The sequence below is a fragment of the Fringilla coelebs genome, assembly GCF_963513975.1.
Source record: "Fringilla coelebs genome assembly, chromosome: 18".
NCBI classification, from domain to species: Eukaryota; Metazoa; Chordata; class Aves; order Passeriformes; family Fringillidae; genus Fringilla; species Fringilla coelebs.
This window is the reverse complement of record NC_140044.1, coordinates 6,655,073-6,682,940: the sequence shown is the minus strand read 5'-3', so window position 1 is coordinate 6,682,940 and position 27,868 is coordinate 6,655,073. Positions and strand designations below refer to the sequence as shown.

Here is a 27,868-nt window from a genome sequence, read left to right as displayed (position 1 = left end):
GTTGTGCTACTGAGAGGAAATGTGCCCATTTCCCAAGGACCGAGGTAGCCTGGTTTTGTCTGGAGACGGGCACACCCCGGTCCAGGGGTGGCTCCCCCGGGCTGGAGCAAAGTGTGATGACAGTGTCAGCACAGGAGCAAAGAAGAGCTCCAGGGAAGAGCACAAGCAGGGATGGCACCACAGGGGCCTGCCACCCTGAGGAGGGTGGTCAGGGGCTCAAATGCATCTTTGGAAGCAGAGACTCCTCCTATGGTGGGTCCCAGCCCAAAAGAACAAGAGGAATGTGAGGTGCCTGGGCAGCAACTGGGCTCATCCTACAGCAGGACCCATGATTGTCTCTCGATGCCGCCCCCGTCCCTGTTACACACCTCCTGCGGCCACAGCTGGGCAACCGAGACTCCATTCCTCCCTCCTGGGCGTTCCCACCGTTGGGATGGAGCACAGTGGGACCCTGAATCACCCTGGGATGCCCCCAGGCCGGGGGACAGCTCCTTGGCTGCCATCTCCCCCTGACCCAGGCACTGCCATCGTGTCTCTGCCATCACAGCACTCCAGGCCCGGCAAACACAACCCGGGCACCGAAGCACAGCTCCCTCACTGCACCCCCTCCACAGCTGCACTGCCACTCTCCACGGTGCCCACAGCATTCCCACAACTTCCCATTAAACCCTCTGGCCCGACCAGCCGCAGAGCACCCCATCACCTGCTCACACCTGCCACACTGCCAGCGTGTGTCCCGCTGCCTGCTCTGCCCGTGCCTCGCACCACGCAGACAAACAAACCCAGCCGAGCCCTCGGAGCCGCTCCCTGCCCGGCACCTTCCCCCTCACCCCGCGGCATCCCCCGCCCGACCGGGTCAAACATCTTTGGAAACATCACCCCGGACAGCCGGGCAGCTCCCCCCGGAGCGGCACGGAGCCGCTGGGGAGGGTCCCTGCCCACGGGACCCCGCTGCTATTGCACTTCTCTTTCGCTCAAGCGTCACCAGGTTGGCGCAGGGGAGGGGAACCACGGGCCGGGGGAGGCAGCGGGGCCCCACCAGGGGTATGTACACGGGCAGGGGGTGCAGAACGTTCCAGCTTCCTTGATCCTGTTTGTTTTCCAGTGTGAAACAAGGTCCGTGATTTGTTTTAAGTGGTTAACTGGTATTTTCTGTCTCTTTTTTTTTCTTCTTTTTTTTTTTTTCCTTTCTTTTTGTAAAAAGAGGGTGAGAGGAGGGTGGGGCAAGGGGAGGTGGGATGGGGAGGAGGGGACATAAAACTGGGAGAGACCCCCACCCTGTTACCCTGGGCTGTAAACGAATCCTCGGAGACAAGTCTCTGAGCTGCTCATTTCTCGGGCATCTTGCTGGCTCCTCCCTTCCGCTGGCTCGGGGGCTTGAGGGCGAGCTCGTCCCCCTCGGGGCTGCCCCGGGAGCCTTCCCAGTGCTCGAGGGTTTTCTTGTGATTAGTCTTTGCTGCCACGCTCTCTCTGCCCTTCGGGGACATTTCCGGAGGCCTCTCCTTGGGTTTTCTCCCTCTTTTCTTCCCGTTTGTGCTTTTCTTTTTCTCCTCTTTGCTGGAAGAAAGCTGTTCCCTGTTTTTCTTTTTCCGGCTGGCCTCTGAGGAGGTTCGGAACCAGTTCTGTGTCCGTGGGGTGACACAGGGGTTAGTGACAGTCCTGGGGGCAGGCATGGGCACCAGCACCAGCACACACACCCCGAGCCTGGCCCACCCCTCACCCCACTGGTATCTCTCTGAGGTCAAACTGCTCAGGCTGAGCTGCTGCAAGGAGCCTGGGGGTGTCAGGGACACCAAGGGGGACAGGGAAGAACCCTCCAGGCTGACTGGGAGCTGTTACTCAGCTCTGCTCTTAACAGATGATGGATGGATGGATGGATGGATGGATGGATGGATGGATGGATGGATGGATGGATGGATGGATGGATGGATGGAAAGGGACAGCCCAAGGATGCGTGTGTCAGAGCAGGGACCAGCCCAGCCCAGCTCCAGCTGTTTCCTTACCTCTGAGTGAGCCTTGATGATGTGGTACTTGACGCCACTCTCGGAGCTGAACTCCTTCTGGCACAGGAGGCAGCGGTACTTGCCCACTGAGTGGTCCCCCTGCAAGACACAACAGCTCCTGCAGAGCCCAAAGTGCCCCAAGGGGTGGCCCTCCCCTGGCCCTGACCCTCCCATGACCTCAAAGGGACACAAAATAAACAGACACAGGTGTCTGAACCACCAGATCTCTGCCAGTCTCGGTGCTGGGCCAGGAGCTCACAGCCACATCCTCTTTCTGAGTTTCAGTCCATGCCACTCATGCTGCTGCCTGTGTGTCCCCAACATCAGGTGATGGGGCCATTGCTCCCTGTCCTCGCTATCAGCAGATCTGTGATCCTCTGGGACTGAGCCACCATCAGATTTATGTCCAACACTCACCTAATGTTCCTGTTAAATTGTCAAAGAGCCTGGGTGAGTCTGGATTCCTGTCACCAGCGCCCTGGTGGGATGACAGATCTCCTGGCTCTGCTGCAGGTCATGGCACGTGGGAGATAATGTGCTCTCTATTGACGAGGGGGTTATGGATAGGCCCCTCTGGGCCATATATTTCCTCCCTGGGAATTTCTCTATAGCTGTAAATCTTGAGTCAGACAGGTCTCTCATTTCGGGAGAGGACAGGCCTGGCTTCAGGAATCCTTGTGCAAATCATGCTGGTGCATCAATCCCCACTGAGGATGGGGTGCTGCCTAGGAGCAGCCTCTACTCTTTCTAAGGCTCTGTGCATGGCAACCAGTTCTGCAGGATTTTACAGTGGGAATCACAGACCAGTCCTGGGGGGCTGTGATTTATTTATGCCAAATTTGTTGGCACATGTATTCAAAGTAAATTCTCTCCCCTAAGGGGAAGAATCCTGCTGATGGCAGTGTGGAGGTCACAGAGCAACTCCCCATTGCTAACTCCCAGTACCTGGCCCCAGCTGAACCAGATCCAGAGGGTGCAGCTCTGTGGTTCATGGAAATGTTCATGCAGATCTTGGCTGCTTCCCGTGCATGGAACCAACCAGAAACCAGCTCCATTTTCTCTCAGAGAAGGAGCTGTCCTAGTCTTCTGTGTTTGCTCTTTTATCCTGCATAAATCCAGCTTCTCCTGCCGGATCTCTGCAGCCCATTTTCTAAATGATCTCATTAAGGGCTGCTGTTCCAGCTAGCGCTGGAGGAGTGCAGGAGTTGGTGTTTTTAATAACCACAGGGTACGTATTGGAGCTGCCTCCTGGAAGCTCCATTCAATGGAAGCTGCAGCTGGAAATGTTTCAGGGTATAAAGCTTTAGCAGCTCTTACTTGGTTCCAATTTGAGGGACCTACACAGAGCTCCTGATCCCTCCTCTGGGGCAGCTGCAGGGCACTGGAGCTCAGGGCTGCTCCATCCATCCAGTGGGAGGGCACTGGTCTCTGCACAGACCAGCTACCTCTCCCAGACTCAGCTTATCCCAGGAGGCACCACACCAGCATCCCTCCAGCTGGGCTTCCAGAGGGGCTGTAGGGCAGCCCAAATTGATGGAAGAAGACTCCTGATTCCCACCTGCCTCAGGAAACATTCAGTTTTCAGCACCCAGCTCTTTGGCTCTGAGCTGCTGTGGCTGATGTGTAGTTGTGTGACATGCTGGCCATGCTGCTTAGCCAAGGGCTTGTGAATGATCCAGGGGCTGCAGGGACCAGCTGGGCAGGGGCTGCTGTGGGACAAGAGGACACAAGGCAGGAGGACTGCTGTGGGTCCAAGTGTGTCTGGAGCTCCCCGTGACACTTTGTGTGTCAGATTTCTGGGCCTGGGTGAGAAGTCTGTGTTGTGGGACATTTTCTGTATAACTGGAATAGCAGCCACATCCTCTCCATCCCATGTACTCAGCTCGAGCTCCTCTGCCTCCATCTGCCTAGTGACAAATCACTTGGAGCAGCAATGCCAGCCAGACCTCCAGCAGCTACCATCCTTTAACCTGTGCCATTGTCCCTTACCTTGTTCCTTCCAAACCAGCTGGTGGGGAAGAGAAAACCCAACACCTCTGAGAAAAGGGTGTAAAAGGCAGGACCTACCTTGTTGCAGTTGGCCAGGTGAGCTTTCAGCCCCGAGACACTGGAGTAAATGGCTTCACAGCACTGCAGGAAAAAAAACAAAGCAGGGTTAGACATGATCCCCCTCATCCCCTGCCTTCCTCTGAGCTGTGGCCAGGAGCCTGCTGAGCCAGCACGGCCACTGGCCCAGGCTGAGCAGTGTGAGTTAATGCTCTGCAAGGCGCCCAGGGCTCTGGTCACACGTTTCCCATTAGTGCTAATGGGAGTCATGTGGCCACATCCCTCTGCAAAGGGCTGAAAAACGTCTCCCCTGAACGTCTCTGTGGAAAACCTACATTTGTGAGCTGTCGGGAGGTCCTGCTGGGCTACAGGAGCTCTTGGAGCCACAGCAGAGGCTTAACGGAGAGGAGAAATCACCCAGGCAGCAGCATGACCAGTTTCTGAGCAACGTCTTTTCCAAGTGCCTGTGTATGACATTAATTAGCCAGCCCAGCTCCCCTGGCCTGGTGGGAACTGCCTCCTTCAGAACTCCCATTAGCAAGGCTTTGTTTGGGACGATAAATCCAGGCTCAGCACCAGGGTGGGGTTCACCTCTCTGTCAGCTCGGGCCAAGGCTGTGTTTCACAGGGAGGTGAGGCACATGCATCATGCCCTGAGGTCTGTGCTTGTCACAGGGCTTTAAAAAACTTGGCTTAAATCTATCTTCACTTAACTCTGGGAAAAGCAGGTTCTCTGCATCAAAAGGCTGTGCAGGATGTGCAGCCTTCACCCTGTCAGGATCTTGGGAGCTTCCCAAAGGCAGCTCCAGAGCTCAAATTGGGCAATGCTGCACCGTCAGCCCAAGGGTGGCCCTGTCCCCAAGCCTGGTGGCTTGAGCACACGAGGAGGAACACAAAGGTGGGACATGCTTTAAGCAGACACAGCAGCAAGCTCAGGGAAAGGAGGTGAAATGAGTGTCTGAGCATCACTGTGATCAGGGGACCAATAAGAACTATTTTTGGTGGGTTTCTGACCCAAAAACTCCCCCTTCCTCCTGCAGATGGAGACCAGCCAGCCCACAGAAGAACAGACAATCCTTACGTTGTTAGGACAGTTGATGCGGCCCTTCTCCTTCACTTCATTCTTCCAGTTTTCCAGCAGCCTGGGATTGAGCTTTGGAAGCCCTGGCCGGGTGTAATTGAGCTGTGAACAATAGCAGTTGATTAGCAGAGCTGCACACCCCAGCCCAGTCCATGGTCCTGTCTCTTCACATGGGTCTTGCCCTGCTCTGAAGTGAATAGGAGCTGAAAACCACTTGGGAGGCTTCCTGAGATGCCATTCTCCCCCTGGGCACCGCAGAGCAGGGAGGTGGCTCTGCCCACTGCCCTGCCACCAGCGAGGAGTCCCTGGCCAACAGGAGGGGAGAGGCTCCTGCTCCCGGGTCCGTGCCCACAGGGCCAGGACTGGACTCAGCCTTTTTGGTGCACGGTGTCAGCACAGCCCTTCTCCCATGTTTTATAACCAGGGGAATAAACAACCCTGCACGCTGGGCAGAGGGGCCAGGGGCCTCCATGGCTGCCTTCCATGGATGAATGGGCACAACCCGTTAAACAATGAAAGGCTCTTGTGTCTCTGCCTCTCCTTCTGGCAGGGCTGCTCCTTCCAAGTGCTTTTAATTAGCGCTTTATTAGCGACTTTGAGGGTTAGCATAGCAGGCTGGCCTTCCCAGCTCCAGTTCTGCCTGTTCAGCACAAGCCAAGGCAGCTGTGGCAGCTCCAGGCATCTCCGGGCCTCCCAGCCACTGTGCCTGGCCCTACCTGCAGGGCTGGTCCCAGCCTGACACTGAGCCACTGTGCCAAGGTCTGCAGGGGACACCGGGCTGCACAACCACACCAGCACAACTCCCAGCCCAGCCTGTGGATGTTGTTCTGGTTCTGAGCCCCAAACCTTCCGAGTGGGAGCAATGCTGGGGGAGCCCACAGATGGCATGGTGCAGGTGTGCCTACCTCAGCACCTGCCACTCTCCATGGGCACCTCTGAGCATGGAACCCAACTGCATCCCTGCATCCATGCTGGATGGAGAGGATGCACAGCCACAAGGTGCTCGCAGAGGTGCAAACCTGGGCCAAACATTCCCCGAGGTCCTGGAGCTGGTGGTTTGGAGGCAAAAGGAGGCTGGCTGGATTGCTTTTCCAGCTGTGACTTTTCCTGAACACGCTGATAAAGCTGCAAATCTGCATTTGGCCAGCTCACCCCATCTGTTCCCAAACCTCCCTACAAAGGGAAGCTCTGATGTTGAAGGCTCAGATGCCAGCCCCTCCTTTCTGCTCAAATTGAAGTGATCCAAGTGCCCCTGCAGCCCTCCCCTTGGCACGTGGCAGGGCACGGCTGGGTCAGGGAGCACTGGGCTCCATGTGAGGGGCAGGGGCACAGGGCCTTGCGAAACAGCGCTGTGAACACTGCTAAGGACGGATGTGGATGTGGAAAACTCCCCCGAGCCCCAGTGCTGCAATTCTGTCGTGCTTCGCGGCTGGGGGAGATGCCAGCAGAGCTCTTTGAAGCTCTGGGATGGTGCATCTACCAAGAGCTTGGTCCCCAGCCCAGGGAAGGCAATGCCACCTCCAGGGTAGAACACAGGAGTCCCTTTTTGCCATTGATACTGAGAGCCAGGATGCCAAACAGCCTCCATAATTAAAACCCAATCAATCCCATGAATGAGCAAACATTAACGGTAACCGCACACAGCCCCAGCAACAACCTCTCCCTCTGCCTGTCCCCGGGGAGGAGGCGAGGGGGGATGTTCAGAGATGTGGACTCTGCTGCTCTGCTTTCCCACTCCAGAGAAAAATCCCTCCCTGCTCTCCTCCAACAGTCCTGCACAATAACATGCAAATCCCATGTCTTCCCAGGGCGCTGCGGTTCTGGGAATGTCAAAGTCATCTTTATGTCTCTATTAAGAGCGAGCCCCAGGCATGGAATATTTTATATTTTTTTTTCTTTTCCATTTATTTTCCTCAAACAGCCTGTAAGTGAAAATTTTCATGGCCAAATCATTAAACGACTACAACTGGTTTTGGCTACAGCCCATCTCTTCTGAACAGTTGAAGGATGCTGGGCTGGGAAGGTTTGTTTCCTTTGACTGACGGTTTTATTTAATTAACTTTCATATTTCAATCCTCTCTGCTCCCTAGACAGCTCTCCCCTTCCCCAAAATATATCACAGTAAATGAGAACCATGCAGGACGTCTCAGCTGATGAGCGACCCTGCAGCCTCGCCAGGTCCCCAGCACAAGGTACAGTTCTCCCTTCATCCTGTAGAAGCTGTGGGTGATGCTGTGAAGGCAAAATGCACCCAGGGGTGCTGGGCAGCAGCCAGGTCCCACTGGAGGGTCTGCCGAGCAAGGGGAGGAAGGATGGGCTCGACCCACAGATGGAGCTGGGATCCGGTTTGGCCCCCAGTGCCGTGAGTCTGCAGGGCTCAGCCTGGCTCCTGCCTGCATTGCAGGGCCATTGTTTTGGGGGACAAACCCAAGCCAGCCTCTTCTGCTCTGGAATTTATCCTGGTTCCAGTATAAAACCTCAAGCCTGGAGATGACTTTTCCCCTTTAGCTTTATGACTGGCCTATGGCTGCCCCTTGCTCCAGATCCCTGGCACCCCGCAGCACCACACTCCACAGGGATGTGCAGACTCCGTGGCTGCACCTATTCCCGTGAGACCCCGAGCTATGGGGAGGCAGATGGAGTGTCCATGTATCCCACAGTGGAGCTCTGCATTCCTCCCTGTGTGGCACAGCTCCTGCCTGGGCTGCAGGAGTCCAGCACAACCTCCAGCACCTTGAAGCAAGGAACCCCGCCTCAAGCTCTACCAAGAAAGTGTCACACTCTGAAACAGTGGAATATCCACAGCATTTTCTCCCCTTCTGCCTCTTAGATGCCTCTTCTCTCTGCTCAAGGAGGTTGTTTCTCATCCCTCACTACCTCCCAGAGCCCACTGCCATGAGCTGGGAACCTGCAGCCTCAAGGCTGCTCATGGGCAGGCGACAGCCCCAGCAAAGGCCAGAGGAGGGTCGGCATCATCCTCACGGAGCTTCTGCAGAGGGGATTTTTCCCAGAAAAGCAGCAGGGGTGTGCCCTTCCCCATCTGACATCCCCAGCAAGCGGCTGTTGTGAAACACCCCATCTGTTTCAGCTTATCTGGAGGCAAATAAAGATCGGAGCGAGAAAATAAGACTCCAGTGTATATTTAGAAATGCTGGATTTGGTTAGCAGAGACCGAAGGCAGCGCAGGGCCTGGGATGGAGCAGCAATCGTTTATTCTGATGCCATTGCTTTGGTGTGAAGGAATCCATCCTCCCGGGGAAAGGCGAACGCATCCCAGCACAGGCCACCAACGGGATCCAAAGCCAGCATCCCCCTATCCCTCTCCCCGGCTGGGACTGGCTGCCACGTGGCCACAGAGCAGGGGCTGCAGTGGGGCTGAGAACCCCTGTGTCCCATCGGCTTGTACCTTCCCCTGGGAAAAGGTCCTGCTGCCTGGAAAAGGGAGGGAGAGGGGTGCCTTTCTTCATCAGCTTCCTTGAAATCAACACTGACTGCTGTGACCATGGTGGGGAACTGGAGAGTTCAGGGATGGAGCTTGCAGCAAGTTTGGGTGTATCCACCCACCTCTGGCTACAGACCTGAGCCTGGAAGCATCTGTCCCTCTGGAATCCTGGAAATCCCTAGGGCTTGCTGAAAAGGTGAAGGAGCAGCTGCAATCTGCTGCCTGGTCCCTGACATCCCACCTCTCTCCACGTCCAGAACAGGGTCTGCAGGCCCAGCAGTGTACTCCCCATGGCTGGGCATGACTCAGGGGGAAGAAGAGGTGGTGGTGGTGTGGTGGCTTTTCAGGGAATTCCATCAGTTCACCACACCCAGTGCCCTGGTCAAGGTGAACTGGTGTTTATCTTCCTGCTGCTCCAGTGGCTCTGGGCTGTCAGTTCCCTCAGGGAGGGCCACCACACGTGCTCTGTGGGGTGGTGGCACGGGGACATGGGGACACTGCTGGCTGCTCTGAGCCTCCCATGTGGCACAAGGCTGTCCTACAGACAGCTCTGTTTTGGGGCTGTAATGAGGTCAAATTGGGCACTTGCTGGGAGGTTTCTTTCTACCCCCTGAACGGAACCAACTTGTAAAGGCAAAGCAGTCCTGAGCAATGCAAACCGTGGCTGAGCAGAGCAGCTCAGAGCGTGCTGAAGTCAGCAAGCTCCCACCAGCCTGCCTGGGCAGAACCTGCCTCCCACCTCCTCCCAGCATCGCTCATCACGAAAAAATGTCATAGACTGAACAGATTATGAAGTGTTGTCAAGGGAACGTGACAGTCACTGCAAGACGTACCCAGAGGCACACGCACGGCTGTGTACGGATTCACCCACTACACTGACTTCCTCCAAAATCCATGGGGGATTTCATGCAGGGCCTGAGGTCTCTTGATCCTCCAACTCAAAAGCCTTGTTTTGCCATCTGGGAGCTGATCCCATTCCCCCCTTTCCCATCTTTAATGCAAAACTGCTTCTGCCAGCCTCACAGCAATTCTTTGCTTTTTACCACTGAGATGGGGTTCAGTTAAACTTAAACAATCAGACTCTGAACACAAGAAATGTCTCATTAAAAAAGCCCACCAGCACTTCATGGAGCAATTATGCCAGTGCTGGGACCTTTATGATGCCTTTGTCAGCCTGAGCATGTGCTCCTGGTCCAGGCCTGGGGTCCTGGCTGCTCCTTCAATTCCAAAAGAAAATACCCAAAGTCATAAGTAAAGGGAACAATTCCAAGTGGAAAGAAAAGAATGCAAGAGCTGAGACAGGAGAGGGGAAAAGAGAGCAGCACACCTCTTCTCCCACAGTATCTGAAATGAAACAGCTACTTTGGGCTTGGTTTTTTAAAGTTATGAATGCATTGCAGCTGAAGTCATCTGGAAACCAAAAAAGGCAACACCAAGCACTGGCAAAATAAAATGTTTGCGAGCAGTTCGGGCCCTGAAATGCCCAGCTCTGCCCCAAGGTGGACAGCAGTGCTGCAGCTGGATCCCCTTCTGTGCCAGTGCCTCACTGGGATGCCAATGGGGGTAAAGAAACTGCTGGTTTTTTTCTGTGCTGGTTCTCCAGCTGTCCACCACATGCAGACCAGAGCTGAGCCAGGTTAAGCGTCTCTGGGTCTCTGCAGGACCATGGGAGCACTTCTGCTGAGCACACACAGGTGCCAGGACAGCATGGGACAGCCTGTGGGAGCAGGAAGGCAAATTGGTGCAAGCTCTGCTCTCCTGCCACCCCTTCTCCTGGGGTGACCACCATCACTTCTCCAAGCTGGCTCTGAGACTTGGGCTGGTCTCATGGGGTAGGTCCTCTGGGCTAGCACTGTTCACACTGTCCTGATGCCCTCTGATCCTCACTTTCATCTTTGCAATATGCCAAATATCTTGCCAGAGTGAATTTCAGAGCACTGGACAAGAGATGCCCAACTCTTCAAAGCAGGGAACAGGCCTGGCACCTACCTGCAGAGTCACCTGCTCAGGAAACAGGCTGCACCTCATGCAGAGACTCTGCACTGAGTCCTGGCAAATAAAAAGAACTCCTATTCGTTCTCTTTTTTCCCTTTTACGCTGAAATGGTTTATGCTTTACTTCTGCTTCATTCTTTTTACAGTCCAGAAGGAGCATACCTGAGGGAATTTTAGCTTTAGTATACCCCCAGGAATAATCACATCCTCCCACAGGCAGAAGGGAGGTTTGGTTTAATGTGTACTCACTCCAATGCCTACAAAAAGCTCAAGCCTTTAGGGCCCTGTGCAAACCCCACAGCACTGCTGCTGGAGCTTGGCGGGCTCAGTTCTGTCTCCACTCACTGCCTTCCTCTGCTCCAGCAGCACTGCTCTGGGATGCTGCAGGCCCTTTACCTCTAGGAAAGCATCTCCCAGAAGTTAAGGAAGAGACGTGGAAGGGAGGAAATTCTGCCTGGGGCATCTTTGCTCTCTGACAGCGCAAGGGAGATGGTTTCAGATCTGATCTCCTCTCTTCACGTGCTCCTCTTGGCTGCCAGCCTCTGCTTCCCTGCTCAGCATGGACCAGAAATGACCTCCCACCTCAACACTCTCGGGGTCAGACCTTGATCTCTTCCCAGTGCACCTCTTCCTCCAAAGGGCACATCTGCCTGCTGCTGGGAGCCTCCAGACCACAGCGGCTCAGCCTGTGCTGGGTGGGCTCTTCAGCAATAAATCTGCCATCACAGCTAATTAATTTAAGGCACAGCAAGTGAGACATGTGAGCCCTCAACCAGCTGGGGCCAGGCTGGAATCCTGGAATCTCCGTGTACAGCTGGAGCCAGGCTGGAATCCTGGGATCTCTGTTTACAGCTAGTGCAAAACCAAAAGGAGAACTACAGGCTGCTCACCCGCTTTGTTTCAGGCACCAGGTCATCCTTCATCCTCCTTTTGGTCCAATCCCTGGCCAGCTCATCCTCTGCTATCTCCTGGAGGTGGAAGACGGCGACTTGGGCTGACGTCCGGCGGATGCGGCCGCTCGGGGTCCTCTCAAAATCTTCTACAGGACCAGGCTCTGGCTTCACCTCTGGCTCCTCTGGAGGCTGCAAGAGAGACAGGGTCAGGGAGGGCATGACAAGAGAACAAGCGAGCTCCCCAGCCCCAGGATGAGGATGCTGGGATTTGGGCTGTGTGTTTCCAGGCTTGCTTTGTGCCTCTGCCCTGGAGCATGGGAGCAAAGGGAGCACCCGCCTCCCTCAGCCCAGCAGCAGCCATAGACTGTGTCCCTCCATGCTCCCATGTGTATAAATGTCTCCAGTTATTAGATTTAGGGAGTGATTAGTGTCGGATGCACTGTCAGTAGGGATCAACAGAACAGAAAGGGATGCTCCCCAGGGATAGATCCTGCCACCCCAGCACTGGCAAGCAGCTGGCACTTTTGAGGGAGTGGCCTGAGGTCTGTTTTTTTTTCCTGCACAGCATAGATGCAGGGTGGGCTGGAGCAAAGCCCTGTGGGCACTGGGGAAAGGGAATGCTGCTGACCCCTCCCATAAAACAGCATTTTTGGAGGGGTGGAGGAGGGTGTACCCTGTTCCCCCCAACACTGCATGGTACAACACACGTGCATGGTGATTTGAGGGAGAAAACAACACCGGCCCGACGTCTGCACCTGCCTTGCCCGGCCCGGCCCTGCCCGGCTCTGTCCTGCCCACGGGCTCCGCAGCTCTGCAGTCCCCCCCGGGGGGGGATGGCCCCGCTCCTCGGGCTGTGGGGGCCTCCGGGGGGCTCACCGAGGCCGTGTGTTCTGACCGCACGTGATAGTCGTGGCCAGCCTTGGATTTGTACTTCTTGCCACAGTGTGGGCAGCTGAACACGGGCTTGTCGGCCTCGGCAAGCTGCTTGCCACACCGCTTCTGGTGGTACTGGTAGCCCATCAGGCTGGAGAAGTTGGCCACGCAACCCTATGGAGATGGGGAGAAGGGGAGGGTTAAGGAGGTCTGGGGTTTTATGTGGCCACGTTAAAAAGGTTGGGGTGCTGTTTCTCCAGAGAGGAACATTCCCGAGGAGCCCACTCTGGAGAGCAGCTCTGCCAACCCATCCTGTCCAAGAGCTGGGGAATTTGACAGTTCCCAAAGAGCCAGGCACAAGCACAACAGACAATGCCCTGGAGGGACGGGAGGAGCTGTCCCTGCCCCGGCACTCCCTGCCCCAACACATGGACAGAGCTCTCTGGACAGACACACAGCAGGCAGCGGGAGGGGAAGGCACTGAGGAGGGGCTGCCTGCATGGACAGCAAAGCACCCGCGGGACAAACCTCTGCCACACGCCTCCCTTACCTGTTCGTGACTTGTCTGCAACCCGCTCGGCTCTGGTTTTGGTGTGGTTTGGTTTGGTTTTATGCTGTGCCCAGGACAGGCTGTGCTCCTTCCTGAGCTCAGGAGGCAGAACCTGCCCTCCAGCGCTCCTCAGTCTGCCCTGTGCCCACCCTCCTGCAGGGCTGTCCTGGTGCTGGAGTGCACAGAGCCACTGGGGACAGGGATTGGGATGGCTGAGCTAAGGTGGAAACGTTGAGCACATGCCAAGAGATGCCTGCAGAGTACATGTCCCCTTCTGCATGGGACTCTCTCCTTCTGCTTTTTCACAGAACGAGAAACAAGAATTGTTCTCGTACCTCGTTGGGGCATTTCAGTTTTCCCATCTGCTTTAGCACTTTCCTCAGCCTTTCCCGCTCTTCCTGTTCACCAAGTCCAGCGGTTTCCACAGGAACAGGCTGGAAACAAGGAAGTAACAGAAGCGACAGAGTCAACCATTTACTCATGTCCTCTGTGCCAGGAATGGATGGTAAAGCCCTGCCTTGCAGGGAGCAGCCCTGGGCTGGAGGGAACCTCTCATTAGGAGAGCTGATCTCCCACTGCTTCCTTGGTATGTGCTGGATCTGCTCATGCCTTTCTTGTGATTACACTCAAAGGGCCAGCTGAGAAACCCAGGAGCAGTTCCTGCACAGAGGATTCACCAGCAAGACTGAAGAGCAGGAGATTAAGGCACAGGTAAAAGACAAGTCACAACTGGTAAGCATGGGACATGTAGAAATGTAGTTATGCCTTGCCCTAGTATCTCAGAGATGTACAAAATTTATTCATGATAAATTTTGTGGCTGCTTCTCCCATGCACATTGAAGAGCTAAAGACCAGATTTTGAGATTCATGCAAGGCAGAACCCATCAGTCCCAGATTTGCAGGCACATTTTTGGAGGCAGAGCTTTGCCACTCAAAATCCACCTCTCCATACTCACCAGATCTTCCCCATGTTGGGATTTGAAACCCTGTTTTATTTTCTCAGTCCTCTGCTCTACTTATCAGGATCAACCTGAGCCTAACTCACTACCTGAGGAGGAAATGCTTTCCTTGGCAGGAAGGAGGAAGGCCACCATCCAGGCTGAGCAGTGTGTGAAATGTTCCAAAGGTGGATCCTTCCTTTGCAAAGATCATGGAGAGAGGACTTGTGATGGATGGCTTCCTCACCTGCATGGAGAAAGGAGGCACGAGACGAGCACAGCCCAGCTCCCTTACCTTGCTGACGTGTTCAGCCATGGTGTGGTAATTCAGCCCAGCTTTGGACTTGAACTGCTTTTTGCAGTGCTGACACTTCAAGGCATCCTGCAGCTGAAGGAATTAAAGGCAAGTCACCAGCCAGGCCACATCCTTCCAAGGGCTGCTGCTGCTGCTGGTTAATAACCCCATGGGTGACTGTTGCTGCAGCAGTACGCAGGGGTGGGACCCAGCAGACAACACAGCACCCCTGTTTCCCATCCCAGGCCCTGCCTGCAGCTCAGAGCTTTCTCTCTGTTGTCCTGGATACTGTTATCAAACCCACATGCTCCAATTTTTGGAAAACATTCCATTTTGGATTTAGATTTAAAGCCTCACTGGCTGAAAACATCTGGATCTGGGGTCTTACTCTTCCTGTTAAAGGGTTAGAGAGAGAAGAAGCTTTGATCTACCAATGCCAGTGGACTGTGCTCTGCAGTCCTGTTAAGTAAGACAGATGCTGGCATACAGTGCAATTTCTGGGTGCCTGAGCTGTGTGAAATTAAGGACACAAACACAGGAGGATATTTTCTACCTCTCATTGCCCTGCTATTTGACCCAACTCAGCCTCCTGAGTGTGTAGGGAGATGCATTAACTGCACACACCGAGGTACAAGGGGCACTTGCACAGTGGGTGAATCAGATCTTGACTTTTGCTGAGGCAGGGACCAGAATTTACTGATTCAGGAGGTTCATGCTCTGGGCACCAAGTCTCGACAGGGAGCCAGTGCCTGGCCAGCCATGGTCATTCCTGCTTCTCCTGCCAGATGATTGAAGGGAGAGTGGTGAAGGTGAAGCAAGACTGAACTAAAAGCTGAAGAGGCAATGAAGATGGATCTGCAAATCTCTCCTCATTATGGAACTCTGGGAAAATGAAGAATAGACTCACTGCAGTCAGTTGGGAGTGACTCATAGTAGCTGCACTCCCATCAGTTAATCTTGTCCCAGACCCAAGCACTTCATCCTAACAAGGTGGATGCTCCTTCACTCATTAGAAGCCACTAGCAGCAAACTTGGGATTTACTCCTCCGGTCAACACTTAAAAACATACCATGTCCACATTCCAACAAGCCCTCCCACCTGGGATACCAGGAGGATATAACTGCCCTTGCCTCCTTCAGGCCCAAGCATGTTGCAACTCTCTCCATCCCTTAATTCCTTTCCAAAACCAAAGGAAACAAGTCACAAAGCAGACTGCTTAGTGCAGGCTGCTCTTTTTTTTTTTTAAATTAGAGTTTTGGGAGCCTGCACATCCTTTTCCCATTGTCCAGCTAAGGAATACATCAGTCATTAAAAAGAGGGGGTGCCTCAACCCCAGGCTGGCTCTGATAGGGATCCCACATGGCTGTAGCAGCAGGGTCTCACTAAGGTTGTGCCACAGGTTCATCTCAGAGACGGAATGCTGAGAGCTGGACCTCTGGTCCACACACCTGGAGCTTAGGGACTGTCCTGCCTGGGTTTCCATGAAGCATCCCAGCTCCCAGAGCAGCACAGCCAGTTCTGGCAAGGACTGTCCCTCTCGGGAAGTGTGACAGAACACCCACTCCAAGGGCTGGAGCCCGAAATCTTCAGCTGAATGTAGGGCTGGCATATTTCCAGCAGAGAAGACACTGCTGACTGCTCCAGCAGAGCCCTGCTCAGCAGGTCATCTGGCTTTGCAGCCTGCACAGAGCCAGCCTGGCTTGGGAGATGCTCCAAAGTGGAGGAAATATGACCAATGATGGCCAGGATCCCCACTCCACTGAGGCCAGGAGGATATCGGAGGCGGCAGGATTCTGCCCAGTGTTGCTGTAGGATGGGGTTTGGGAGGGAGAGCAGCCTCCCACTGCTGTATAAACAGCAAGGCAATGGCTGGGGAAGCATTTACAGCAAATGAATGTAGAATCAAAGCCCAGCCACATATTTTCAAAGCAGGAGGCATCGATCCCACGTTGGCTTTCTGTGGCGACGGCTCCGCAGGTGACGGATGAAGATGTAATCCTGTGCTCTGATGGATGGTGGTGTGGCACAGAGACAATTTTTCACTGCACCATTACTGAACTCCTGCATCCTGACAGCCTGCCTGAGCACATCCAGGCTCAGAGTCTCCCTGAGACACGCTCTCATGCAACCAGTTTATCTGGTCTGATACAAGGCACAGCACACAGTGAAACCCCACAGCCAGGGCTCCAGAGGAGGCCAGATTAGAGACAACCCCAACAATCTCTCCAGCCTTAAAATTATTTGTTTAGCTACTAGAAATACCTGACTCTGTTGAGACACTGGGGCAAAGGGATTCAGAATTGCTGAGAATTAGTGTCCAAATCCCTCTGGGTCAATGCAAGCCAGCCAGCAAGCTGAAGATGACCAACAAGTGTTCTATCAAACACAGTTGAGAAAGGTTTTAGGAGCATCACTGCACATTCATGAGAGGCACACATACACATCCATTCCCCCCCAAAATCCATGTGTTTGACTAGCTAAAGCAAGGCCTTACTTTCTGGCAGACATCCATGTGTTTTTTGAGTCCCACAATAGTTTTCCTGGTTATAACACTGCAGGTTGGGCAGGAAACTTCCCCCTTCTCACTGATCTCCCGCTGCCACTGGTCCTCAGGGTTTGCTGGTGAGGGAGAGAAGAGAGGTGTTACATCCGACCTGCCTCGGCTGCTTGATTTGATAAGTTGAAAAGCAGTGAAGTGGGAAAGTTCCTGATATTAAAAAAGAGATAGGCTCTCCCAGGCAAAGCCAAAACTGGACACAAACCACGCAGCTCTCCCTCTCCCACTCTCCTGTAGCTGCCCAAGTAAACTGGGTCACTGGGTCAATTTTATGTGGAGTTACCAGACCTGGTGACCTGGGGAAAGACCCAGGTCTTTCCAACCACTCTGGTATCCTGCACACTGGGAGTTATAAAAAGACGATGATACCCCCAGCCACCTGATCCTGCCCTGCTTGGAATAACTTCCCCCTGCCAAATGAAACAATTAGCGGGAGTGAAACAAAGGTGAGCGTCTCAGCTCCATCCGGACGTGTGCCTGGAAAGCTTCTCTGGCAATCCTCTTCCCGACAGACACGGAGGAAGCTGGGGGACTGCTGGCTTCCAGGCATCTGTTTATTTGAATGGCTGTGACTGGCCTTTAAAAAGCCCAAAATAAGAGATATGTGGGGCCAAAAGCAGCTCCCTGGCCCAGAGTTCACGCCGTGTTCTCAGCAGAGCAGCGCTGGCCTTCCAGCAAGGGAAGCCTGGGCTGAATAAAATCTGCCAAGTCTGTTTATTTGGATGCTCTTGCATGGCTGTGAGATCAGAGAGTCATTTATTTGAATTTGAAAGCAGTGCAAGGCGCTGCAGCTGTGTTTATCTTGCACATCCTGCGTTCCTCCTGCTGTCAGAGCTCTCAGGGAAAGCAAGCAACCTGTGCCGGGTGTAGGCTGCACCTCGAGGCTCAGGGAAGGCATAATTATGCCCAGAGTTATGCACTGGTGTCATTCATGGGAATGATATTAGAAAAATGCCATCATCACATGGGTCACATGCTGACTCACTGTGAAGCCAGGTGAAACTTGGCTCAACTCTCAGCACTTTTATCCCCTGACCTGGCAGTGAACTGAAGGTAAGGTGCCCCTCAGTATGTCATTTGTGGCAGCACCAACATTTTAGCAGCAGTGGCTGTTTCCACACCTGTGTTATATCTCAAAAGGCAGGAGCTGTATGCTCCTACCTCTGACTTTCTGCTGCTTCTCCTGACAAATCTTCCAGAAAATTCCCCCAGCAAACAACCCGCTGGGCCAAGAGGGTGTGGGGACCACGAGCTGCAGGTGAAGGTGGGGATGGAGGCATGAAGGCAGGGGCCATGCAGGTTTGGGGTAGTGCACAGAAAAGGAGCTACAATGCACACAGAGCTTCTGCCTGTGCGTGGCCCCCACCAGCCTCACCTGCTGGTGGATGCACAGGCGTTTCCTTCTTCACACCAACTCCTGGAGGTTTCTTTTTCAGCTCTTCCATGTTGGCATTTCCCTCCAGCTTCTTGGCTCGATGAGCTTTTGCTTTGTCCTCTGCTTTGACAAGACCTGTAAAGAAAGAGAATTTTTATTCACTACTTGCTTTAATGCCTTCAGAGCAATTCACATTTAACAGGTAAAAAAATCTCTCCCTCTAAGCCAGGGACACTGAGCTGACTGCATGTCTGCCAAGGCTGTACACGTAGGCTCAGGTCCATAATTATGACAAGCAATATTTTAACAGCTTGTGCTGTTTTACAAACAGCATCATTTTCCCCAACACAAGTTTATGAACTATGAAAACTCCATGGCAAAGTGAGGTAGGATGCCTCCAGCCAGGCAGACAGGCTGGGAAAAAGGGAGTAAGGTGTTTTGCAAGAAACTGAAGGAGAGAATTTGAACAGCAAGTTCAGTGTTTGAAAGGGATGTTCCTGCTGATGTTCCTGCACTGGAAAGGCTGTTTAACTCCCCTGGATCCCCAAATCCATGTGCAGCTCAGCCCTGTGCCTGCGCTTCCACAGAACGTGCTGGAGGCAATGAGGTGACTACCAGGGTCAGATCCACATCCTCCTAAACCTGGGGGCTGTGACCCTTGCAAACCCAGGGTCTGAATGGAGACAGCACCCCATGACGTGCAGGGGCTGTGACTGCTACATGGAACTCGGGGAACTTAGGCAAACCCCTGCCCCATCTTCACCTTCCACCTGAGGCACTGGGTCATGGGGACACCTTGTTCTCCAGGAACCCACAGCAGATGGTTCAGTCTCCAGCAGCACCTCTGTGGGGAGGATAAGGGAAACAAGCCCAGACTTCCCAGGAACCAGAGGAAAGGAAATTAAGAGACCACATCCAGCCTGCTTGTCAGTGTTCAATTCCTTCAAAGCCATTAGTGCCTCTCCCCCGAGTGCCTCATACTGGAAGGTGCTGCCTCCTGCAGTGCCTGGAAATCTGCTTCCTATTTCTCTGGCTGAACGTATCTCATAGTCAGCCTGAATCCAGTTGCTCTCATTCCAGGGATGCTCCAGGATTTCCCCCTCCTTCCCAGCCCATTTGGGTGTATTTATGGAGCATGACCAAAGTCCCACTCGCTCTTGCTTTGTCAGGCTGCAGCAGCCAATTCCCGGGCCTCCTCTCAGCAAACATCCCGGCAACATGTCTCCTCTGCCTTGGATTCATCCTCCTGAATGTGGGCGACCAGCCCAGGAGATGGAGGCTGAGGGATGGGTGCGTCACGAGCCTTTCTACGCAGCAGAGTTCCTCCCGACGCTGCTGGAAACGCTGTGACACGCAGCATGGTGGGGCGCTGGTGAGATGGTGTTTCTCATATCTCACTGGTGTCAGCAGCTCGTTACTCTTGTGTTACAGATGAACATACCCAGATCCTTTCCCCTGTCCCCTCATTTCCCAGCGCCAGGCTCCGAAGCAGAGCAGACAGGGGTGTTGCTGTCAGTCCCAGCTCTGCTGCTGCTGCTTTTCACTCCCTTTATGGCTCTCTCATGGAAAAAGGTGCCAGCTCCTCCAGTGTGAGATCCTCGGGCTTTGTCTGGCTCCACCACAGGGAGGGATCTTGGGGAAGGGACTTCCCTGCAATGCCCTGGGGAGAAGGTACAACCTACAGCTGCCCAGAGCTGTTCTGTATTACCTTTCAGTCCAAATGTCCCCGAGATGGATGGCTGCTCCCCCGTAAACTTCTTAGGAGTTTTCTGTTTCCTTCCTGACTCAAAAGAGAGAAACAGAGAGAGAGATTTGGTCAAATAACTGTACTGCCAGGGGGATTCATCAGTCCCCGGGCATGCGGTGGGCACACACTCCATGTTAGGAGTGGGTCAAAGGCTGTCAAATGAAGCACCCACCCACTAAACACCAACAGACTGCTGCTTCCCACTCCACAAAACCAGGATAAATCTGTTATTCAGGATTAATTCAATGAGTGAAAGTGGTGGCTCTATCCAGTACAGAAGCTAAGCAGCTCCCACATGTGGCCGTGGTGGTTTGCTTTGGTGTTGCAAGCAGTGGAACCCCAAACCATGACAGGGACAACCACTGCCCTACACCAGCTCAGCAGTGGCCATGGACAGCTAGAGCCTCCTCACCCTACTCCAATCCTTCAGGAAGATGGGTTTGCCAGAACCATTCTGGTTTAACCTCACACACTCAGAGAGGACAGACGGGCTGATGCAGCAGCTTGCTGTACTGCCAGGAATTCAACCCATTTCCAATCCTATTATAGGATTGTTAAGGTCGGAAAGATCTCTAGGATCATTAAATCCAACCATCACACAGGTCCTTTAGAAATATTTCCACCACAGCCACAACAGGGTTTTAACTCCCAGTGAAGCTGCAAGAAACTGGAGAGCAGGGCAAGTTATCAAGGTCTGGAAACAAGGCTTGGCCATCCCTTGCATTCAGAGACACTCTCAGCAGTGTTGGCTGCAGCAGATCCCCTTCCCATGGGACATCGGAACCAGCGTAGCCCTGGGCTCTAATCTTACTGTGCTTCATCCTCTCGGGGTCTTCCTCCTGCAGCGAGGCCTGGCTGCCCCGCTGCTGCCCGATGTCCTTGCCACTGGAGGATTTGGCCGTGGGGGTGGCAGCTGCCATGGCCTCAGCCGCTGCAATCTGGAACTCCTTGCTCTCCCGGCTCTCCGCCAGGCACTCGCCATTCTCCGCGTGCTCCTGGGCCACGGCTTTTTCCGTCTTTGCCTGTTTGGGATGGATGGTGGGGCAAGCTGAACTCTCAGCAGGTCTAGGGCAAAGCACAGAGGGCTTGTTTAAAGAGGGCATGTTAGACAAGCGTCCTGACACCTCTCCCCCCTCGCCAGCCCAGATTGTAGTAATGGAGGCAGGCATGTTCCCCTTCTCCCAACCATCCCTGTGCCACTGCCATGCAGCCCAGCCACAGCCTGGTACCTTTTCTTTCCACTGCTCTTCCCAATGGCCTTGGGCACTTTGTTTTCTGCTTTGCTGGTTGGCACTGGCCGGTCCAAGTGATTCCAGAGCCGATGCTTTTCCAGCTGGGTTTTGGAGGTGAAGGCAGCTTCGCAGTACGAGCATGAGTATGTCAGCTTCTCTGAGATTGCACCCTGAGTGGAGCAGGGAGAGGCAGGTGAGCACAGATGTTAGATCACAAAAGAGAGGCTTTTTCTGACACAGGCATGAACATAAATCACGTGTAATACCCTTCTGCCCTTCCAAACGATTACCCAAAGTCCACGATCCCCGTGGGCCAGGCCTCACACTGAGCTGCAGAGAGTGCAGTCCCTCTCACACACACACCTCACAAACTGCTCCTGGCCCACCTCTGCCCTCCCCATTTCCTCATTTTAACCCCATGTTTTTCTTGGTGTTTAAGGCCTGAGAGCAGCTTTACCCTGCAGATGGTAATGGAAGAGCCAGCCACTGGAAAGGACAGACAGTTCTCCAGTCTCCTTACCCCTTGGCAGCGCTGATAGTGGTACTTCAAGCCATAAATGCTGGGGAACTCCAGCCAGCAGCCTGAATTGGGACATTTCACCCTAGAGTGGGCTTTGAATTCGTCCTTCCACTGGTTCATCAGGGGGAGCTGGGAAGAGGAGAAACAAGAGATAGCTGAGTGAAGAGCACCCTGTGGCTGTGTGTGTGCTGATGCATCCCAAGGGAGCTGGGAGGACACATGGGACCTCTGATCATTCCCATCCATCCCTTCCACCTTCCACCACCAGACATGAAGGGGACCCCAGGGGTGTGTTTCAGTGTATCAGTGCTCACTCCAGTGAGAGCTGCTGGGACAGATGCTGCAGGCTCCATAGGCTAATGATTTCTGCTGAGGCTTTACCTTGCTGTGCTTCCCAGAGCACACACACACTCCCTACCAGGCTGGGGAATAAATCAGACCCGAAGTCACCTGGCTGATTTAATCACCCCACATTTCATCTAGTCCGTAAATCACCCCATGCCCCTGCTCTCATGACAAACTGCTCCATGTGTTGTCCATGCTACCAGGCAGGAATTAAACTGCACAACTCTGCAGGGAATAAATCACCCTCTTGCCATTGCTGCCGGCTCATTAGCCAAGCCTGACATGGCTGTGACAGGATCCAGTCATCTGGACATGGCCCTGGGAAAGCAAGGCTGGAAAGGGGTACAGTTCCTTAACCAGGGTTTTGGAAAATAATGGATGCCTGCATGTAGGGGTTGAGGGACCAAAATCTTGCTCAGCCCAAGACAAGGCTGCTCTGAAGATTAAATCACAGGGAAGGAAGGTTTAACAGTGGAATAGGGCTGGCTGGAGTGTACAGTGCAGGGCTCATCAGACAGAGTGAAGCAGGGAGGGCTCTGGGACTGGGGTCTTACAGGGATGTCTTTCAGTGCCTGGTTCTCAGCCTTGGGTCTTCCTTTCTTCCTGCCTTCAGTTTTGTCACTGGTTGCATTTCCTGCAAACAGACACAGCACAATCACCAGCCATGCCAGAGGAACTGCTGTCCCAGTAATTCTGCTGCCCAGCCCCAGCTTCCTGCTGCCTGCCTTGTGCCCTCAGCTCTAGGCTGGCCATTCTCTGTCCTAGCAAGGATGGAGATGCCCCTCTGGAAGGCAATGGCAGCTCCCTTGCAAATGAGGTGCTGATAAGACGTGACACAGGGAAAAATGGTCTCCTGAACACAAGCGTGTTCATATTGCAGACAGCTGGAGCTCATTCCCTTTAGCAATAAGTTATCCTCCTCTGTTTGCAATTATGGCTTTAATCCCCTCAAGGTAACAGTAGCATCTGGGAAACATTTAGGGCACACGCATTTCCCCACAAAGCCACTGATTTTGGAAGCCCCGTCTGAGCTACATTGCTGGGGTCCAACCCCCTCCAGGGGTGCAGGCACCCCTCGGCATCCAGAGCTGGTAAAGGCAGTGGGACCCTCTCTTATAGAGGGGATCTGCCCAGCATAAAGAGACAGGAGGGAAAATCTCCTTGGGCCTGGAGATTCCTGGATAGAGAAATCAGCCATCCATCAGCGTGACAGCCCTTAGTGTGAGGGTCCCCTGGGGCTTGTACGCTAGCAAGCCTCCATCCCGGGGGCCGCGACACGGGAGGCAGCAGATGGCCTGAACTCATTTAAGCCTTTCCATCCTTTGATGTAACACTTAGCTACCAACACGATAAATGGGCGGCGAGACACCCATCTCGTTAAGCCAGACACACGCCTCTCCGAAGGGAGAGACCATCTCCATCCCTCCCCTCCTGCTCCCAGCAACCAGCTCTCAGAGCTGGGGCCTTCTGGCCAGCACAGCCCTCACTGGTGAGTCAAAGTAAGGAGCAGACACATCGAGACCCAGGCCACTTGTTTTGGCAGCCATCCCCAACTCCTGCCTCTGGGCCCATCCTCTCCTCCCCATCCACCTCCACTGAAAGGACAAATCAACTCCTTACCCAGCTTGGGCAGCTCTGCCGGTGGGTTTATCCTTGTCTCTGTCCTGCTTTCTTTGCTGGCAGTGGGTTTATTAGAGCCTGCAGTTTTCCTTCCACCTTTACAGGTATAGGAATCCGCCATCTCTGAAAGAAGCAGGGGAGGCGTTAAAATTCACTCCTCGGAGCTGGGAACAACACATGGTGAAAGCAAGGAGAGCTGCTGGGGAGGGAGGGAAATGAGAAAACCATCACGCAGCTTCAAGATTCCCACAAAGAGAAGAAAAGGGACGTGCTTCCGAGTATTTGTTCTACAGTTGAGGAACGCCACAGACATGGCTGGAAAGCTGCTTTCATTACAGCCTGGCTTCCCCTTCACATACAATGGCAAAGACTTTATTAAAAATTATGGGCTGACTTTGCCCAGAGAAGTAGGGAATAAATGGCTTTTCCTCTTCGTTTATTTCTCCGCTTTCATTTAAGACACCAAAAGCAAAAAAAAAAAAAAAAAAAAAAAAAAAAAAAAAAAAAAAAAAAAAAAGTGAGTTTTAATGAACAGATGTAATGATAAATTTCCAATTTTCCTTATTAATGGGAAACTGTTATAAACTGAGAATTGTTAATGTTATCTGAATTTTCTGTATTAATAATTCAATTTGGCTTCTCTATAAATAATGAACGTCAGGAATTATCGCACAAGGCCCCCTCTCACTCCTGATGGAAGTGGGCAGTAGGACTCCCCTCCATTCAGCAGTGCCAGGAGGAAGCCCACGGCACGACTGGCTCTGCCTCCGGCTTCAAGTTCCTTCTTCCCCTCCCGACAGCACAAGCAAAGGCACATCTGAGGATGGGGGCTGCTCTGGGAGATGCCATATATGGATTTGGGCAAAAGAAGTCCTCCATGCCTCCACAATGAGAACATCAGGCCCTTGGGAAGAGATTCCTTGGACCACCATGACCTTGAGACCTTAGCTGGGACGGGATGCTGATGTTCACCCATGCGTTTTTTAAAACATGGATTTGACTCATCACCTGCAATTCCTCCCACATGTTTAGCATCATTCAGCTTGAAGGAGCTGATTCCCAAAAGCATCCACACTCATCCTGTCTGTCCTCATGCCCAGAGGATGGAGGAGCATCTCCAGTGTGGCCAGATTGCCAGCCATGCCACCAACATGTGGGACACAAGGGTCCAGCAGCTCTTTCTGAGGTGTCCCCAGGGACTTTCCATGTAGGATCAGGGACTTTCCATGTGGGATGCAGCCCAGATGCCCCAAAGAGCTGGCAAAAGCTTCCAGCATGTGCCTGGCTGGTGACACACATGTGGTTGTTTGCATGGGCACAAAGGTTAATCGGATCAAGTGAGAAATTCCAGCTTGGCAACTGGTTCTGTGGCATTTGGTGCTGAACATGGGGATCGCTGATTCAACTAATTTGGGCTCTTTTGGTGGGAGAGCTGGGTAGGAGTTTGTAGCCTGCCTGACAGCAGCTCCTTTCTGGAGCAGGCACAGAGAGGGGTCCCTGTGGCTCCTTCCCAAATTGCTGCTCCACTCCCACCAGTGTGGGCACTGCTACTGTCCCCAGCCCTTCAGGGCCAAAAGTGCCAGTCCCCTTCCTTCCCATGCTGCGTCCTGGCACCTCTGAGCAATTCTCACTCAAGATGCTCAAAACAAAAGAGGAAAAAACAGACTCACAAAAAAACAGTGAAGTAAAAACTGAAGACAAGATTTCTGTGCTTACAGTGGGGTGAAAACTGAGGGGAAACTAACACAACTGACACCTCTTTCCAGCCAGGGCTAGTGCCAAAACACCATGGGGGATGGAGCACAGAACCTCCCTGCCTGCCTCGCTGGCCAGCTTGAGGTGACACTCAAAGAGTGATAGCCATGGCAGACGCTGTTGACATCTCTGGTGCTCTCCTCTGCACCTCATGACACTGTACACCATTGAGCATCCCCCCAACTCTCGCTTCCCAAAACATCCAAAGTGCCCAGCTCAGCCCTGCTTCAGCAGCTGGACACCTCTCATCCCCCTGAACACATTTGTCCCCTCAAAGGAATCCTCTCTGCCCAGCTTAAGAGGTTCTGAATCTTCTGTTTTTCCACACCAAACACTCCTTTGCATTTTTCCCATTATTTTTTAACCAAATGAAAAATAAAAATCTCATAAACCTGTCAGCAAGAGCCAAAATCTGCTCCCTGGCCACTGAAACAACCCTGGGGATCACAGAGGAATTGCCCAGGAGCAAAAATCAGCCCATTGTGGGGTTTTTTGGTAATGTTCAAACTTCTCACTCATTTTTGAGTAACACACACTGAAAATAGGTAACAGCCTGTGCTCTTCCACACCTTCCTTAAGGTTTTGTTGAAAACTCTTTTGCAACTGGTAATGGGAAGAAAAGGTATCCCCAGGTTCTGGTCATGAGCCAGGGGTGGGATGTGATGTGTGAAGGCTGGGCCAAGTAGCATCTTATGAGGTCTCCAACTCTTTCTAGGTAACTTTTTAGAACTTTGTGGCAACATTTTTGAAACATCTCACTCCAGCTCGAGAGAAAAAAAGCTCCTGTGAATGCAAGCACCAAAATGCGATGAGTGAAGGCCAAGCTGGTATTGCTGGGAGCAAGGGTAAGTAGAAAACCCATGGCTGCAGGAAGGGGGGAGTGACATTTGGGAATGAAAGGCACTGTTCCCAAGCCACTGGCAGCCCTACGTGGCTGGAAATTGGGCACAGAATGGGAAATGGGAAATAATTCCATGCAGAAATGCCTGTTCATTTGTTTGGATCAGGCCTGAAGGAGCATGTACATAGCCAGGGATGGCCGCGACCCTCTCACAACATCCTTACGGTTACAGGGGAAAGTCACCTGCAGACCATGACCCCAAGTTTTCCTGCTGGGATTCCCACCTCAGTCCCATCCCTACAGACAGACTTTGCTGCACAACAACTGCCTGGTCACCTGTCAATCTGCTGCACCTATCATCAATAATCTACCAACAGCTCCAGAAGTACGAAACACCAAAAGCCAAGGGAGCTGCCTGTCCCAGGACCAGCTGTGTGCCAGCAGAGGTGCAGTGAGACCAGCACAGATGATGGATGCCAAAGGGCACTGCCATCCCTGTCGCTGTCAGAGGAGCTGTGCTCCCTCCCATGAACTCCTGGCAGAACCGGAGATGCTGGGAAAAACTTGCAGGGAATAAAGACAAGGCAGTGGAGGGAGACGCTTCCTCTCGAAGAATCGCCCTTGCTGGAGGTTTCCCCAGGAGGGAAGCACGTGGAGGGTGAAGCCCAGTGAAGCTGCTGCCTCCCTGAGCACGGCTGGCAGCCGGGCAGCCCAGAGGGACACGGCACATCCCGCCGCTATCACCCAAACCGAGTGACACCCATCGGGGCTCTCCAGGAGGGAGAACCTCACCCGAGGCACGCACACACCGCTCCTGCCGCACATGGCTCTGACCAGGCGCAGACGAGGCTTTTGAGGGCGTAAAGTTTCTGTTTGAGGCGCGTTATCCCGTCCCACCCCTCTCCGTCCCCGGGCACTGACATGAAGGGAAAAGCGCCCGCACATGCCTGGCAGACAATGAGTCCGCACCGAGCCGCGGGGACTGGGTGCCCCCTGTCCCGGGGGTCAGTGGGTGCGGAGAGCTCTGCCCGCTGCCGCTGTCACCTCCTGGGCGCGGGGAGCTCTGCCCTGCCCGCTGCCGCTGTCACCTCCCGGGCAGAGGGACCTCTGTCCTGTCACCTCCCGGCCCGGCCGTGCCACCCGCGTCCCCTCGCTGCCCCTCCCCGCTGTCACCCCGCGGGCAGCGCCGCCCGGGCCTGTCACCCCGCGGGCCCGCGCCCCATCCCCGGGAGGCGGCCGGGGCTTCCCCGCGGGCCGGGCCCGGCAGGGAGGGGACGGAGGGCCCGGCCCGGCCCGGCCGCGCTCCGGGAGGGGAAGAGCGAGCGGCAAAATGGCGACGCGGCGGCGGGCGGAGCGGAGCGGAGCGGGGCGCGGGGGTCCCCGCCGCGGGGCCGGGCGGGCCGGGGGCCGCTCGGTGCTTACCTCGGCGGGCCGGGCCGCGGTGCGGGGCGCGCAGGGCCGGCACCCCCCGGCCGGCCAGGCGGTGCCGCCCGCCGCCCCCGGGCCGCCGTGCGGGGCTCCCGGCGCGCCCACACCCGCGGCGGCGCCGCGCTCCGCTGCCGCGCTCCCGCCCGCCCCTCGCCGCCGCCGCCGCCGCCGCCGCCGCGGCTCATGCGCGCTCCCCGCCCCGCCCGGCCCGGCCCGGCCCGCCCCGCGCCCCTCACCGCCACCACCGGGCCGCTCCGGCCTCGCCTGGTTCCGGGACCGGCACCGGGATCGGCACCGGGAGGACGGGCGGGGGCGCCGCCCCGGGAGGGCGGGA

General features: G+C 54.3%; 1 protein-coding gene across 6 annotated transcripts; it reads right to left on the bottom strand.

The window, feature by feature from the left end:
- Positions 1–787: 787 nt before the first annotated feature.
- Positions 788–27,832, bottom strand: ZNF512B (zinc finger protein 512B). 6 transcript variants are annotated; one of them, XM_084217755.1, is made up of 17 exons: positions 27,771–27,832; positions 23,511–23,633; positions 22,445–22,524; positions 21,546–21,674; positions 21,023–21,195; positions 20,605–20,858; positions 19,755–19,826; positions 18,047–18,181; positions 16,609–16,733; positions 14,115–14,207; positions 13,217–13,315; positions 12,218–12,505; positions 11,456–11,647; positions 5,130–5,231; positions 4,071–4,133; positions 2,004–2,102; positions 788–1,622 (listed from the first exon to the last, which is right to left on the bottom strand). In XM_084217755.1, exons 2-17 carry the CDS (start codon positions 23,629–23,631, stop codon positions 1,329–1,331), a joined length of 2,319 nt encoding a protein of 772 aa, XP_084073881.1. In that variant the 5' UTR covers positions 23,632–23,633; positions 27,771–27,832; the 3' UTR covers positions 788–1,328. The 6 variants fall into 6 exon arrangements, with proteins under 6 accessions (XP_084073881.1, XP_084073880.1, XP_084073883.1 ...); XM_084217754.1 differs by lacking the exon at positions 27,771–27,832 and adding an exon at positions 27,529–27,624; XM_084217757.1 differs by lacking the exon at positions 27,771–27,832 and adding an exon at positions 27,529–27,624 and having other exon boundaries at positions 12,335–12,505.
- Between the last annotated feature and the right edge of the window lie 36 nt (positions 27,833–27,868).